The sequence below is a fragment of the Fukomys damarensis genome, unplaced genomic scaffold (assembly GCF_012274545.1).
Source record: "Fukomys damarensis isolate Sample0158 unplaced genomic scaffold, DMR_v1.0_HiC HiC_scaffold_31, whole genome shotgun sequence".
Taxonomy (NCBI): Eukaryota; Metazoa; Chordata; class Mammalia; order Rodentia; family Bathyergidae; genus Fukomys; species Fukomys damarensis.
The window spans coordinates 12,144,757-12,158,311 of record NW_022900943.1 but is presented as its reverse complement, the minus strand read 5'-3'; the positions used below and the strand labels follow the sequence as shown (position 1 = coordinate 12,158,311).

Genomic DNA, 13,555 nt, shown 5'->3' with positions numbered 1-13,555 from the left:
CTGGAAAATGCTGAAATGATTTCCCTCATACTTTAGTCTTAATTTTGTATAGACATTTGATGTTCTGCTTCAGGATGCTGTAACAACAATGTATATCTCTAACAAGCCAGTGTTAAATTCTAAATAGAGCAATTAGCAGTACCAAGGATCAGAAATATTAAAATGAAGAATATTCATCAATAAACTTTGCAATACCTGCTCTCTGTGCCAGTAGTAATGTTATTAAATTTCTTATTCTCTGAGGGGTGAGTAGAATTCAAATAGGTGTTTTGGGACCATCTGATTTCTTTTTTAATTGAAATTTTGCTTATTTACAAACTATTCAGATTTTTCAAAAGAAGTGATGTCTTAATGCTTCTCGGCCTTTTGGCTAAGATCAAGTGTAGAAGTGATGTCTGGACAAACATGAACTGCACACAGAATCGTGGCAGGTGATACAGAGTTCTCACAAAGGATACTGTTACATGTTTAAGACTGAGCTGATCTGAACAATGTCAGTCATGTTTGAGTTTTAAAATTCTATGACATTGTAGTATGCTGTAAAGATCCTACATCTCAAGTAATACATATAATGCAGTTCTCATTATATTCTACCTTCAAGGTTCAATGTTATCATAATTAATAATAAGAGTTTTGTGTTAACAGAAAGTGGTATTACGATTTAAATAAGTAAATGAGAATACAGCTTGGCCTATGTTCCGTGTATTGTCTTAAACGTCCCCATAGCAGCAGTTTAATTCTTTTTGGTTTCCAAATCCTCACAAGAACATACACAGGGGAAAAAAAACCATAAAGAATCAGAAACTCTGCAGTGGTATCATTTTCATTAATTTTTTTGGCCATATCTCCACTTATCACTTACACAATTTAATTTTTTTTTCAGTCAGCTCAATAAACTTTCTTGGTCTTTAAATGTTGTGTGCGGTACTTAGGTTTAAACTCAAGACCTTCACACTGAGTTACATCTTCAGCCCTTTTCATTTTTAATTTTGAGACAGAGCCTCACTAAATCACTAAGTTGCTCAGGCGGAGCTCAAACCTGCAATCCTCCTGCCTCAGCCACCAAGTGTTGAGATTACAGGTGCACACCATTATGCCTGACTTCAAAGTCTGCAACACCACCCTAAATGGAAAATCAGCATCATTTTCCATAAATACAAGTAACTTAAAAAGTGAAACTAATGAAAACATTATTTTTAAAGCTTAGATAGATAATGGTGGTAGATTGTTGTGAACCCAAGACCTGCTTTCTTCAAGAGGGAGATTAACAAGAATAAAAGAAAATGTAAAAGCTGTCCGAAGGTTTGCAAATTTTAAAGAAATGTCTTTCTCACTATGTAATTGTTATTTAATGCTGAGTCACTGAAACACCTAATAGCATCTTGTGTCAGAACAAACACAAACATAACATTAATATTTTCCCCCAAAGGCAAGATTAGACTAAAGGGGGAAAACACAGAATAAAAAAGTGACATTCAACAAAATGTTAAAATCTTTCCAACTTTCCTAATTCTGTCATTTGTTACCATTTTTTTTTTTTTTTTTTTTTAATACCGGGGATTGAACTCCGGTCCTTGCACTTGCAAGGCAGGCCACCGAACCACTGAGCTAAATCCCCGGCCCTTAAAAATATGGAATGCTTCACGAATTTGTGTGTCATCCTTGCACAGGGGCCATGCTAATCTTCTCTGTATCGTTCCAATTTTAGTATATGTGCTGCCGAAGCGAGCACATTTGTTACCATTTAAATGACTCCCTTCCCTCTGATCTCTTTTCAAAAAGTGAATTCTAAATGAAGAAAAGTTCATCAGGCATTTGGCACCCTTAACCTCATCACAAGCCATCTTCCGGGACTCGGTCCTCCACCTCTGCCAGAGACTCCTGTGGGTTGAGCTCTAGGCCTCTCCCAGGCTTCCAGACTGTCATTTGCTGTCGGTTCTCTCCACTTGCAAGGGCTCTCCTCATAGAGTTCTGCATATAGTGTCCCACGAAACAGTGGCTCAGTCCGAGTCTGGCAGGGAGAAACTAGGAGAGTGAGTAGGAATGAGATTTGAGATTCAGAAAGAGGATGTGTGGTAGTGCACACGTGTAATCTCAGCACTTGGGAGGCTGTGGCAGGAAGATAGCAAGTTTGAGCCTACCCGGAGCAATTTAGTAAGACCCTGTCTCAAAACAAAAAATAAAAAAAGGACTTGGGATACAGCTGTGTTAAAGTCCAGGGTTCACTCTCTATGGGGGGCGGGTGTTACCTGCTCCCCTCACAAAGGCATCCCTACTTCTGATGACAACTCACAATGCACCTTACTTATATTTCAAAATAGCAAAAAGGCAGTTTGAGTATACTCATCATAAAAATGGTGAAGCTGTGTGACTATGCTAATGACAGTTGATCATTACTCAGGATATTCATGATTCAAAATATTACACTGCACCTCATAAATACACTGATATTATGTGTGGAAACAAAGGCAAGAGCTGGATCATATTCCACAAGAAAAAAAAAAAAAAGCTCCAGAAAGTTGGTTAGTACCTTGGCTAAGAGAAAGTTCACTGAGCTAAGACAACAAAATGTTAACAAACTGGCTGAAGCAGAGTTTGAATGTCAGGTTTGCCCAAGTGGAACCTTGCTGTTCCATATTATCCAGCGTTGGGGAGGCCCAAGAGCAGCTGCAGACCCTGATCATCAAGTTCCCAGGCGGGAAAGGTAGTGGTCAGAGCTCAGGCATCTGGGTCACTGTGGGTTTGATTCAGGTTAATAGCAGCAGCAGCATCTGGGTTTGTTATTTTTTTCCTTAAAAATAATGTAATCTTTTTTGATTAAACTTTTTTTTAATTGACACTACATTTCCTCAAATTAAAGTTAGAATTATAGGGCTGGGATTTAGCTCAGTGGTGCTGCCGCCTGCCTCCCAAGCCCAAGGTCCCTAGTTCGATCTCCAGTACCAATAAATACATAAATAAAGTTAGAATTATAATTCCTGACAGTTTTGAAAAAATTTATGTTTTATTTAAAATTCTTACAGCTTTGCTGGGTGTGGTGGTGCATGCCTGTAATCCCAGCACTTGGGAGGCTGAGGCAGGAGGATCGCTGTGAGTTCGAGACCAGCCTGAGCTACATAGTGAGTTCCAGGTCAGTCTCTACATAGTGAGACCCTGTCTCAAACACAAAACAAAACAAAACAAAAAAAATTCTTACAGCTTTTAGGTCATTTCCATAGATCCTCAGAATCAGGTTCATCTAAATATTATGAGTGGCACACTATTAATAAAACCTAATTGAAAATTAACTGTCAATTACTAAGTGCCCCAATAAACTTGGAGGCTTAAAATTGAAGTAGAGATCTAAAGAACCACTCAGTAATGTATACATAGCTAATCACAAAGGTAAAGTAAAAAAAAAAAACAAAACAGGAATTGAAGGGGAAGAGCTACATTTGCCATCTTTTAACTATTTAAAATATCAAATACAGACATCCACATGGCCTACCTACATGCAGGAATGTAACCTCTTTAGTACCATGAATCTTTTCAAGTAGCACTGTGGTAACTTTTCATCCTGTATATATACAGCTTTATAGATTTTAAAAGAATACTTTACGGCAATACTGGGCACAAAGAACTGAGGAATCTAACTTTACATTCTTTAAGACCACAGAAATCTACACCCACAAAAGTGGAAGCAAAGGAAAAATTTTGGAATTTTGAATATATAAACCCATTAATTTAAATTTCTAGTAAAAAACCCTCAAAAGTATTAGTTTTAAAAAGTAAAACTAGAGCTTACTAATATAAGCTTTTTAGATTTTTCAATCACTTATTCAATAAATATATATTGAATACTGTGTACGACTTACCAGGGTGATGATGATTGACAAGGTCCTTTTTTAAAAGGATAACCCGCACTAAATAACTGTAAATAAATAATTATAATTGTGAAGAGTGCTATATCCTCCTCAATCTGAGTAACTACAATATCGTGATGCTGGCTGGAATATGGCAGAGGGAGTGATATGAAATGCAATGAGAACCTGTAATGAAGCATTAGGTCAAAGAGGACATATGGGAAGTCCCTGGTGTGTCTCAGATTTTCTACAAATTAAAAGTTAACTTGAGTGCAACGAACAAGGAGAGCAGATTAAAATGGAGGCAGGTAGGAACAGCCAGAAGAGCTTTTTAAGTAGGAGATAAAAGGTTCAGTAATTCATAGAGAACTCTGAAGGTTTATTAGGATTTTGGATCTAGTAGTTTTAAAAGATTTAGTGGTTAATTGGCTTAGGTCCTTTGCTGGGATTAAAGTTAGGCCACAGGTAATAACTAGTTTCTAAAGTGGCTTGCAGAATTCTTTTGAGTTTCAAGTAATTTGTTTTAAAACGTAAGTGTGCAAATATACTCATTTTTAAAGTACTTCTCATGACAATGCACTGTACCATATCACCAATATCCCCAGAAATCCAGGTTATTTAATCAACTCATAAGGCAGAAAGTGACTAAGTAGAATATACATGTGATTGGAAGGTACTTAGAACATATTTTTCTGCTGTTTTTTTTTAAGACAAGGTCTTGCTATTGAGCACAGACTGGCCTTGAGCTAGCTCATGATCCTGCTGCCCCAGCCTCTGAAGTACTGGGAACTCAGGCATGCACCACCATGTTGGGCATAAATTTACATTTTTTTGGAGCACTTTCAGCAACTTTTCAAGAATAGGCTCATGGGCTCTCCACTTAGGCAGTGTCACTCTGATGTAGTGTCAGAGATATTCAGGCTTCTACTCTTAACACTTTCAACTTCAGACTAGCTCAGTGTGATGGGGCTTAACTGTGACCACAAACGGAATGTGTATAACACAAAGTATCTCAAATAATTATAAGGAACATCCAATAAATATAGAAGCTACCTTTTATTTAAAATGAGGTATATTTAGAAATACTATCAATTTAAACCATGAGAATAAGCTGAGGCACAAAAATTTTCAGTAATTTCTCTGTAATGGGAATTTTTAAAAAGATAAGGTGAGCAAGCAATGATGTTCATATTCACTTTTTATTCTAAAATAAAATAAAATCCTATTTGCAAATGTTAGTTTAGAAAATCAGCTGTGAACCTATACCTCAATTTAAAAATGAATATATCTAGGGAAAGCATGATGAACAGTATATGAAAGCCCTCCATACTATCGTTGTAACTTCCTGGAAATATAAATTTTTTCTCAGTATTGGGAATTGAATCCATGGCCTCTGCATTGAGCTACACCCTTACTCCTTATTTTGAGACAGGGTCTTCCTCAACTGCCTAGGTTGGGCTTCAACTTGTGATCCTCCTGTCTCAACCTACTAGAGTGCTGGGATTACTGGCAGGTATCATCATACCCACCTTAAAATTACTCAACATTTTGGGTTATGGATGTTGCTCAGTGGTAGAGTGCTTGTTTAGCATGTGCAAAGCCCTGGATTTGATCCTCGGCACCACACACACACAATCTTTAAGAGAAATGTATTTATGGGATATAAAGAGATTCTACTGGTATAAAAAAATGTGTTTTGGTCAATGTGGAATTTGGTAGTGGATTTTTCTTTTTAAGTCTGAAACCATGAAATCTAGAATGACTTCTAAAAATCAGAAATACAGAACTATGAAAAAAAATTTAGAGCATCAGGTTCATGTACTGGCTCTACTACTCATTAGCTGGGAGTAATACTGGATGTATCTCTTAACCCATCAAAAATATTGTGAGAATCAAGTAAAATATATAAAAGTAAATTTGGTAAACTATGAGGTTTTGTACAAATGCTAGCCATTAATACAAATTTCCCATCCTTTTCAAAGGTCTTCATTTATATTATATATTCTTTCAATGAAACAAAACACACTTTAAAATGGTACTCAAAAGAAATACAGCAACTCATTTATTACATGCAGATTCTTCTGCATTGTTGCTAACAGTTCACTGGTCCAAAATTACTAAAATACTTAAAAAACTATACATCATGTAAACAAAACATAAATAAGACAGCATAGTTCTTTGTACATATATTTAGTACAGGTTGTTAGGGATTTAGGAATATGTACAATTTTACACCATGGACTGCATTTTCACAATGCATAAATATATATATTTCTTTTTACAGAAACAAAAATAAGATTTCACTAAGGACACAGAATACTCTATCATAGATATGCTGCAATAGTCCAAATTCAAGAAACATGTCAATGTAAGTGTGCAAAAGGCTAGCTTACTCTAAACTAGTCAAACAACTTTGTTTAACTTATGTTACACAGACAGGTAAATCTTGACCATGTACTTTAAACAAAGATTTGAAAATATCTCCATACCAATGAGTGAGATGGAACACTTTTCCCTCCCCAAGGAAAAAGTCTTGGTGCAAACTAATGAAAAGATACATTAAAATATGCACGTGCATTCACACGTGCATGGACACGCATACACAAATAAGTATAGTATGTTTTCAACAGTATAATAAAGTTAAAATTTTTATGGGAGTTAAAAGAATGCCCCATTTTTTAAAAACTGGCTCATTTAGTCTAAATTCAAGATGCAGCTGTGTCAGGCTTCTCTAAACCAGGTGACTGAAAAGCAGGGAAGACAGATGTGGGATTTCGACTGGCAGATACTACAATCTGAGAGAGAGATGAAGAGAGTGAAGACACTTTAGACGCTGGAGTATTTATGGTATTCAGAATAGCTCCTTCTGGGCTAACCAACAATTTTTTGACAGATGTGTCCAAATGAAATACCGAAGTGCTACTTGGCAGTGGAGGATTACTAGAGGAAATGGCAGAAACCAAAGATGTCTTGCCTAAAAGGGAGGCTGGAGGAGACTTAATTACTGAAGTCAATGATACTGTTGGTATAGGAGGTGGAAGAGAAACTTCAGCAGTTGTGTTTACAATCTGTGGTGTTGTATGTACTGTGGGTAGAGAACTGTGGGTATTCCCAAGAGAGTTTACAATTTTTGTAGAACTTCTTAAGGGTTGTTTTATAGGTTGCCCACTTAAAGAGTTATTTGATGCTAGTGCGATCTTCTGGGCAGGGTTATCTATTGCTGTAGTCTGAATGCCTTGGCCACTGTTAAGAACTAAGGGAGGTCCATATTTTGGATTAGATATAAGGAGAACATGGCTGCCAGCTCCAAGACCTTGTGGTGGAACAATAAATCGGGCTCCATTAATCAAGATCTGAGTTCCAGGTGCCAAAGGTGTACTGGTGTTGATGACTATTTTTTGCTGAATACAAGGTTCATTGAATGGGCTTGCTACTAGACTAGTTATACTTGATGGTGCTGTAGCAGTGTGAATGGCAGAACCACCTGGAACAAAACTGTAACTGGGGATTGATTTGACTAAAGCAGGGGACGTTTGCTGGTTTGGCAGAGAAGTAAAACTGGAAATATTAATTATTTTACCTGGACTTGGTGAAAGGGATGACAATTCAGCTTGAGGTTTATTTGTGTTTATATTTGTTGGCACTGTAGTTGAAATCCCTGGTGACTGAATCTGGAGAGAAGTCCGAGATTGTCTTTTAGAAAGAGATACAGAAAGTGTGGATTCTGGTATTGTTGCTGAATGTGGAACTGTGTTGATTTTAGGGGAAGCAGTCACAGGTGCAGGCAAGGCAACAGTAACAGGGATTTGCAAAGCTGATGTCAAACATTTAGGAGACACTGTTGGTTGTGCAGTTGAAATCAGAACAGATGATGCAAGATGTCCTGTTTTCACAGTTGATATGGCCACAGTATTTCCCAGACTGGAAGTGCAAAGCCTATTTGACAAAAGAGGCATAATTCTTGAAGAGGTATCATTTCCACTTACTGAAATGGGAGGTCTTGTGCCAACTGAAGCAGAGGATGAGGTCACTGAAAGGGAACCCAAAGAAACATTTGCTCTTGTTACTGAAAACATGTTTATTGTTCTTGCTGTGGAAACCACTGATTCATTAACCGGAGTAATGTTTTGATTCACAAAATTTGAGCTTCCTGGAATTGAATTACCACTTGTTGACAATGGCAACACACAAGCCTTGCCACATTTGTCTTCTCCTTTTGGGATTATGTTCTGCAATATATTAATTGATGGTATAGTTGGCACACTTCCTGAAGGATTTACAATTGCTTGACCTATATTTAGTCCAATTTTCACATCTTTTATCTGAGACACAGTCTGTGAAGAATTTATTTTTATTGGTGCTTCCACTGTAGATGGAATTAACAGTATTTGGGGTTGTTCTGGAGTCTTAACATATGTTTTATTCGAGGGGTGAGGAAGAGTCTGTTTTAATGATTCTACAACAACAGTTGGGGTTGACGTGCCACTGGGAATGGGAGCATTAATAAAAACCAATTTTTGAGTAGATACACCTGGAGATGTCAGTGCAGGTGTCCCATTAACTGTAGTTGTACTGCTAGAAGAAAGAACAGATGGAGCTGATACTAGCATAAGTTTCTGAATGGGAGTCCCACTGATCATATCTCCATTTGTTGCTGTTGTTGCTTCTGATCGTGTAATAACAGGATAACTTTTTGTAATATAATCTATTTGTTGCTGTTTAGTTGGAGTATGAATAACATTTGCCGTGGTTTGTCCAAAATTTCCTGGTACACTAATTACACTTACTGAACTATCTGTTGTTGATGGTAGTAGAGTGCTGGAAGAAGCAGAAGACTTCAAGGGAGAAGCGGTGATGTGTGAGGTTTTATTTATCGTGTGGCCCAAATTACCATTGCTGGAGGGTTGGCCTAACGTAAGTTTAAGATTTTTTCCTATGGAGGGACTAAACCCACAGGGAATGGAAACAGAAGTTGGTGTTGGGCCAAAAGGTGGGAGACTAGACGATGTAGTCATTCCAGCTACTTGTGAAAAAGTAGAGGATGATGAAGTTGTTGATTTTGGCACCAGAAATGCCTGAAGTTGAGGAGCAAAAGTGAAAACTGAACTTGAGGACAAACTGCTGGGTGAATGCGGATCTGGATTGGACTGCACTTTTACAACTCCAGTGTTTCCACCTCTTGTCCTAACAAGAATCGATTGTGAATCTCTTATACACACAGTTTTCAGTTCTTGCTTTGTTTCAAAAGAATCAGCAGTTTGTTGTGCAAAACAGTTGGGGGAATTTCCAGAATTTGTAGATCCACTTAGTGTTGTTGCTGATAACAGAGGCTGAACTGTTGAAGAAATGGTGGGTGAAGCAATGGGCTGGGGGAATGTAGCTGCTGACACTGCATTCTTGACTTTCCCTACCTCACTGTGGCTAGTCTTTACTGGTGGTGTTATTAAATTACTTACAGAAGTTACAGGTGACAATGGTTGTGATCCAGGACTACTCACATTTGATGAAGGTGTAACAGTCTTGTTAAAAACTGTATTAGGTAGTTGGGTGGAAATAGTTCCTGTTGAGTTGACAAGAACTGATGCTAAAGAAGGGTTCACACTTGCTGTCTGTGGGAAAGATGAACAGTGTTGTTCTGTGCCTTTTTGTTGAAGTGGTGGTATTTCTTTTGTAACTACTTTTCCTTCTTTGTGCTGAATCACAAAATTCTTAGGCAGAATAAGAACTTGCTGCATGATTTTTTCTCCCGTTTTAGAATCCACCATAGGCTGCATCTGAATCTTTACAGAGCTATTATGAAGATCTACTGGCAACCACTGGCCACAGGGCATTTTATATACCATTTGTAAAGGGCCTTTTGTACTGGTGAGGCAGGTCAATGCTGGTTTTATGGGGCTTGTTTCTGGAGGAGATACAAATGGGTTTTCCACAGAAGGAACACTTCTACTCGTGGAAGCGGGCAGTTGATTTGTTAAGGTCACTTTGTTCCCAATATTCTTTGCAAGCAAGGCCTGAATAGGTTTGGTCCCTTTCTGCAGAGTAGACACTGGTACTGAATCCACTGAGGCAGATGAATCTGGAAATGGTAGTTCTGCATGCTTTGATTCATTCAAACAGTCACTCTGCATATCACTTTCTAAATTCTCAATTGTTTCATTTGTGCTTAACTTTACTTTTTTTCTTGGAGAAAGCTCTTTTGTGCTATCATCCAGATAAATAGTTGGTTTGGACTGTCGCTTAAGTGTTTTAGGCAGTGTTTTCAGCACATCTTTAGAAAGAAATTCCTTTTTCAACAACTTGCTTCTGGCCATAGTAAAATCTATTTCTGATAATTTCATATCATCTGAAAATTGTAAAAACAGGAATTTTGTTTACATAAAACAGCCACTGAACAGCAATAACACAAACTAAAAGTTAATCTTTGAGGGCTTTAATTAACTAAAAGTTAATTAACTAAAGTTTAATTAACTAAAAGATTAACTAAAAGTTAATCTTTTGAGGGCTGGGATTTAGCTCAGTGGTGCCGCCACCTGCCTTGCAAGCACAAGCTGTCGAGTATGATCCTTGGTACCAAAATAAGTAAATAAATAAATAAAAGTCAATCTTTGAGCTGACAATTTATTAAGAAATCTACTGTAGGGTGAATCAAAAGCTTTAGCACCATGGATGAAGATAAAAATGATGACCTTTAATCTTGATATCATACCCATATCAAGAGCAACATGTAATTGAGAAAACTATTTATGGCCTAATTTTGCTGCCAATGTAATGCACTTTTCTTTTTCATCTTTTAAAGAGACACTCAAGCCAACAGGTAGGGCTTAGAGTTGAATGTGGAAAGAAATCTAATGGCCTAGTTCTCTTTCTCTAGATATGCAATACTTGATACTGAACTTCAGAAACAGAGCTTCAAAAATAGTAACAAAAATAAGAGAATTTCAAAGGGATTATAGACTAAGGAAATATGATCTGTATTGAACAACGAAATGCCTAATAGTTTAGAGTTAGGCACTGGCTCCAGAAACTCCCAGAAATGTTAAAGACAACTCCTAGGAAATTTCTTACAAGGACAGGCACAATACTTCTTCAAAACATACCCAATTTCCTCAATCAATATGCTCTGACCAAACTGGGCCTGGTAAAACACACCTGCAATCTAAGTACTCTGGAAGGATAAGGGAGGAAGATCACAAGTTCAAGTTCAATGTGGGCAAAAATTTAGCAACACAGCAAGAGCACTGACTCAAATTTTTAAAAATAAATGACTGGGAATGTAGTCCAATGTGAAGGCCCTGGGTTGAATCTCCAGCGCCACCAAACCAAACCAAATAAAAAACAAAACAAAAACACAGAGCAAGGGCTCGGGATTTAGCTCAGTGGCACCGTGCCTGCCTCACAAGCACAAAGTCATGATTTCAATCCCCAGGAGCAGGGTAAAAAAACAACAACAACAAAAAACAAAACCAGAGCAAAACACACTAACCAGATAATCTTTTGCTTTCACAATAAACAAAAACTTCTCTTTGTCTAATGATGACTATAAAACACTTTTAATGTCTACCTGAATCAAAGTGATCTTTCTCCAGGATATCTAGAGGTTCTGTTGAGTCTACAGATTTACTGATTTCTACTTTAGGAGATTCTTTTCCAGGATCTCCTTCACATTCTTCAGTAGTCCACAGTTCTCTAGTAAATTTATCATGATCAGGTTGTCTTCTAAAATCATCATAGTCTTTCTTTAAGCGGCTCCTGAAATAAAACACCAACATAACAAACAAACAATATAAATATATTTTAAACTCTTGGAACATAAACTAACTTTAACATTTTATATTATATATTGAAATGTCTTCAGCTGTCACTAAACTTTTTGTAAACAGGCTAAATTGCCCAGGCTGGCCTTGAACTTGAGACCCACCTGCCTCAGTCTCTTGGGATTATAGGTATGTACCACTGCACCCAGCAAAAACTATGCTTTAATCCTAAATGTGTCTAAAATGCTTAGTCTGGTCTTGCCAATGAATAACTGCTCAAGAAGACAAAATCTAGGGCGTAAGTGTAGGAAATTTCAAAGACTGTAACTACACATCACTGAACAAAGTTTGAAATACCACTTGTTTGTCTTTCTAAAGGCAGCTGTGAGACCTAGCAAGTAAATGAAAGGTAATTTTTTTCTGGCTGCACTGACAAAGGACTTGAGACTGTCTTCAAACTACAAATCACAGTACAGTTTAAAAGCTCATTTAAAGAAGTTAAAGAAGAAATTCTAGGTGACAGTATTGATTACTGTAATTATTATACAGAGTAAAACAAATGAATCCATCATTTTAATCCAGGGATTAGTTAGTAATTACTCTCTATTTACTTAAGTCTTAAATTATTGTTTATGCATTTTATGGGGCTGTGAGACAGTAGAATGAGTGACCCAAGGATAACTGTAAAATGAATTTCCCTTTTCAGTTTGTAAGATTGGAATGAAGAAATACTATAGGGGGACAGTATAAAGTTTTCTTCCTTTCTCACTCTCAGTCAGTTTATTTCATGGATTATGTGAGTAATCAGAAGAAAATTTCACATGTTCACTCTTATCCTAATCCATACTCATTCATTTCCCTATCTAAACCAACACCTCCAATTATACATAGCATCCCCTCTTATCAAGAATATCATTATCACATGTCCCTTCTTTCACCTGAGTCCATTTTTGAGTTTCTCTACTAGATCATTCCATCAGTAACAAAACACGTTACTTCTCCCCTTAATACATTAAGAAAAGCAAAAATCAAATACCCTCTCTTAACTACAACTTACCCTTCTAGGTATTGCTATATTTCTTTACTAGACTTACAGCAAAAACACCACAAAAGAGCATCTTTCAATTTCTTTCCTCTAATTCACTTGAGTAGACTTTTTCCACTTTTCAATAATGAATTATTATTCTTCATCTCCCTTACTTCATCATGAGCAGTCTTCCTTTTTAAAATATTTTCTTCACCTGGTTTCCAAGCTGCCTTTCTTCCTTGGTTATCTTCCTAAGTACTTCTTCAAAGTCTCTCCTGAAAGAGTACTAGCCCATCTACCTCATCTTTAAATGTTGGGATGCCCAGAGTCCAGGTGATTTCTTAAGTCTCATGGCTTTAAATGTAACTAATATGTTGACGACTACCATATTTGTACCTTCAGCCGGGCTTAGTCTCTTAAGTTACAATTCATATACTGAACTACCTAGTCAACGCCAATTACATGTCTAAAAGGCATACCAAACTTAACATGATGAAATCTAGACTATTCAATCCCTATTATTCCCCATATCTGCTACTACTCCTTCAATCTCTCCTATTTTAGTTCATGGAGAATCTATACTGTTAGTTGTTTACAGCAAAAATATCAGTTTTACTCCTTAGTTTCTCTTACAGCTCATATCTTGAAATCAATTTTTCCAGTCCTACTTTCAAGATCTATCCTGAATCTAACCACTCACTCTCATCTGCACTATTACTATTCTTGGCCAAGCCACTATCAATTTTTTTTTCTTTCCTGTATTACCAATGTAATATAACTGTTTTCTCTGCTTTCATTTTTCATACTTATTCAACATACCAGCTCAAGTGAGTCCTTTAAAATTTAGGTAAGGTGGCCAGAGATTTAGCTCAGTGGTTCTGCTGCCTGCCTCACAAGCCCAAGGACCCGAGTTCGATCCCCAGTACAAAAAA

The 13,555-nt window shown here is 37.0% G+C and overlaps 1 protein-coding gene and 1 non-coding gene across 2 annotated transcripts in view; both read right to left on the bottom strand.

Moving 5' to 3' along the window:
* Positions 1-12: 12 nt before the first annotated feature.
* The window catches only part of Kiaa2026 (KIAA2026 ortholog), an 84,414-nt gene continuing 70,871 nt past the window's right edge, over positions 13-13,555 (bottom strand). Inside the window, exons 8-11 of the mRNA XM_033757735.1 lie at positions 11,404-11,591; positions 7,423-10,185; positions 1,830-2,025; positions 13-77 (exon numbers count right to left, since the gene is read on the bottom strand). Coding sequence (XP_033613626.1) covers positions 26-77; positions 1,830-2,025; positions 7,423-10,185; positions 11,404-11,591 — 3,199 coding nt within the window. The 3' untranslated portion in view covers positions 13-25. The remainder of the gene's footprint in view (positions 78-1,829; positions 2,026-7,422; positions 10,186-11,403; positions 11,592-13,555) is intronic.
* LOC117283869 lies at positions 1,626-1,732 on the bottom strand. The gene has a single exon (XR_004514904.1). It is a non-coding gene; the product is annotated as a U6 spliceosomal RNA (small nuclear RNA).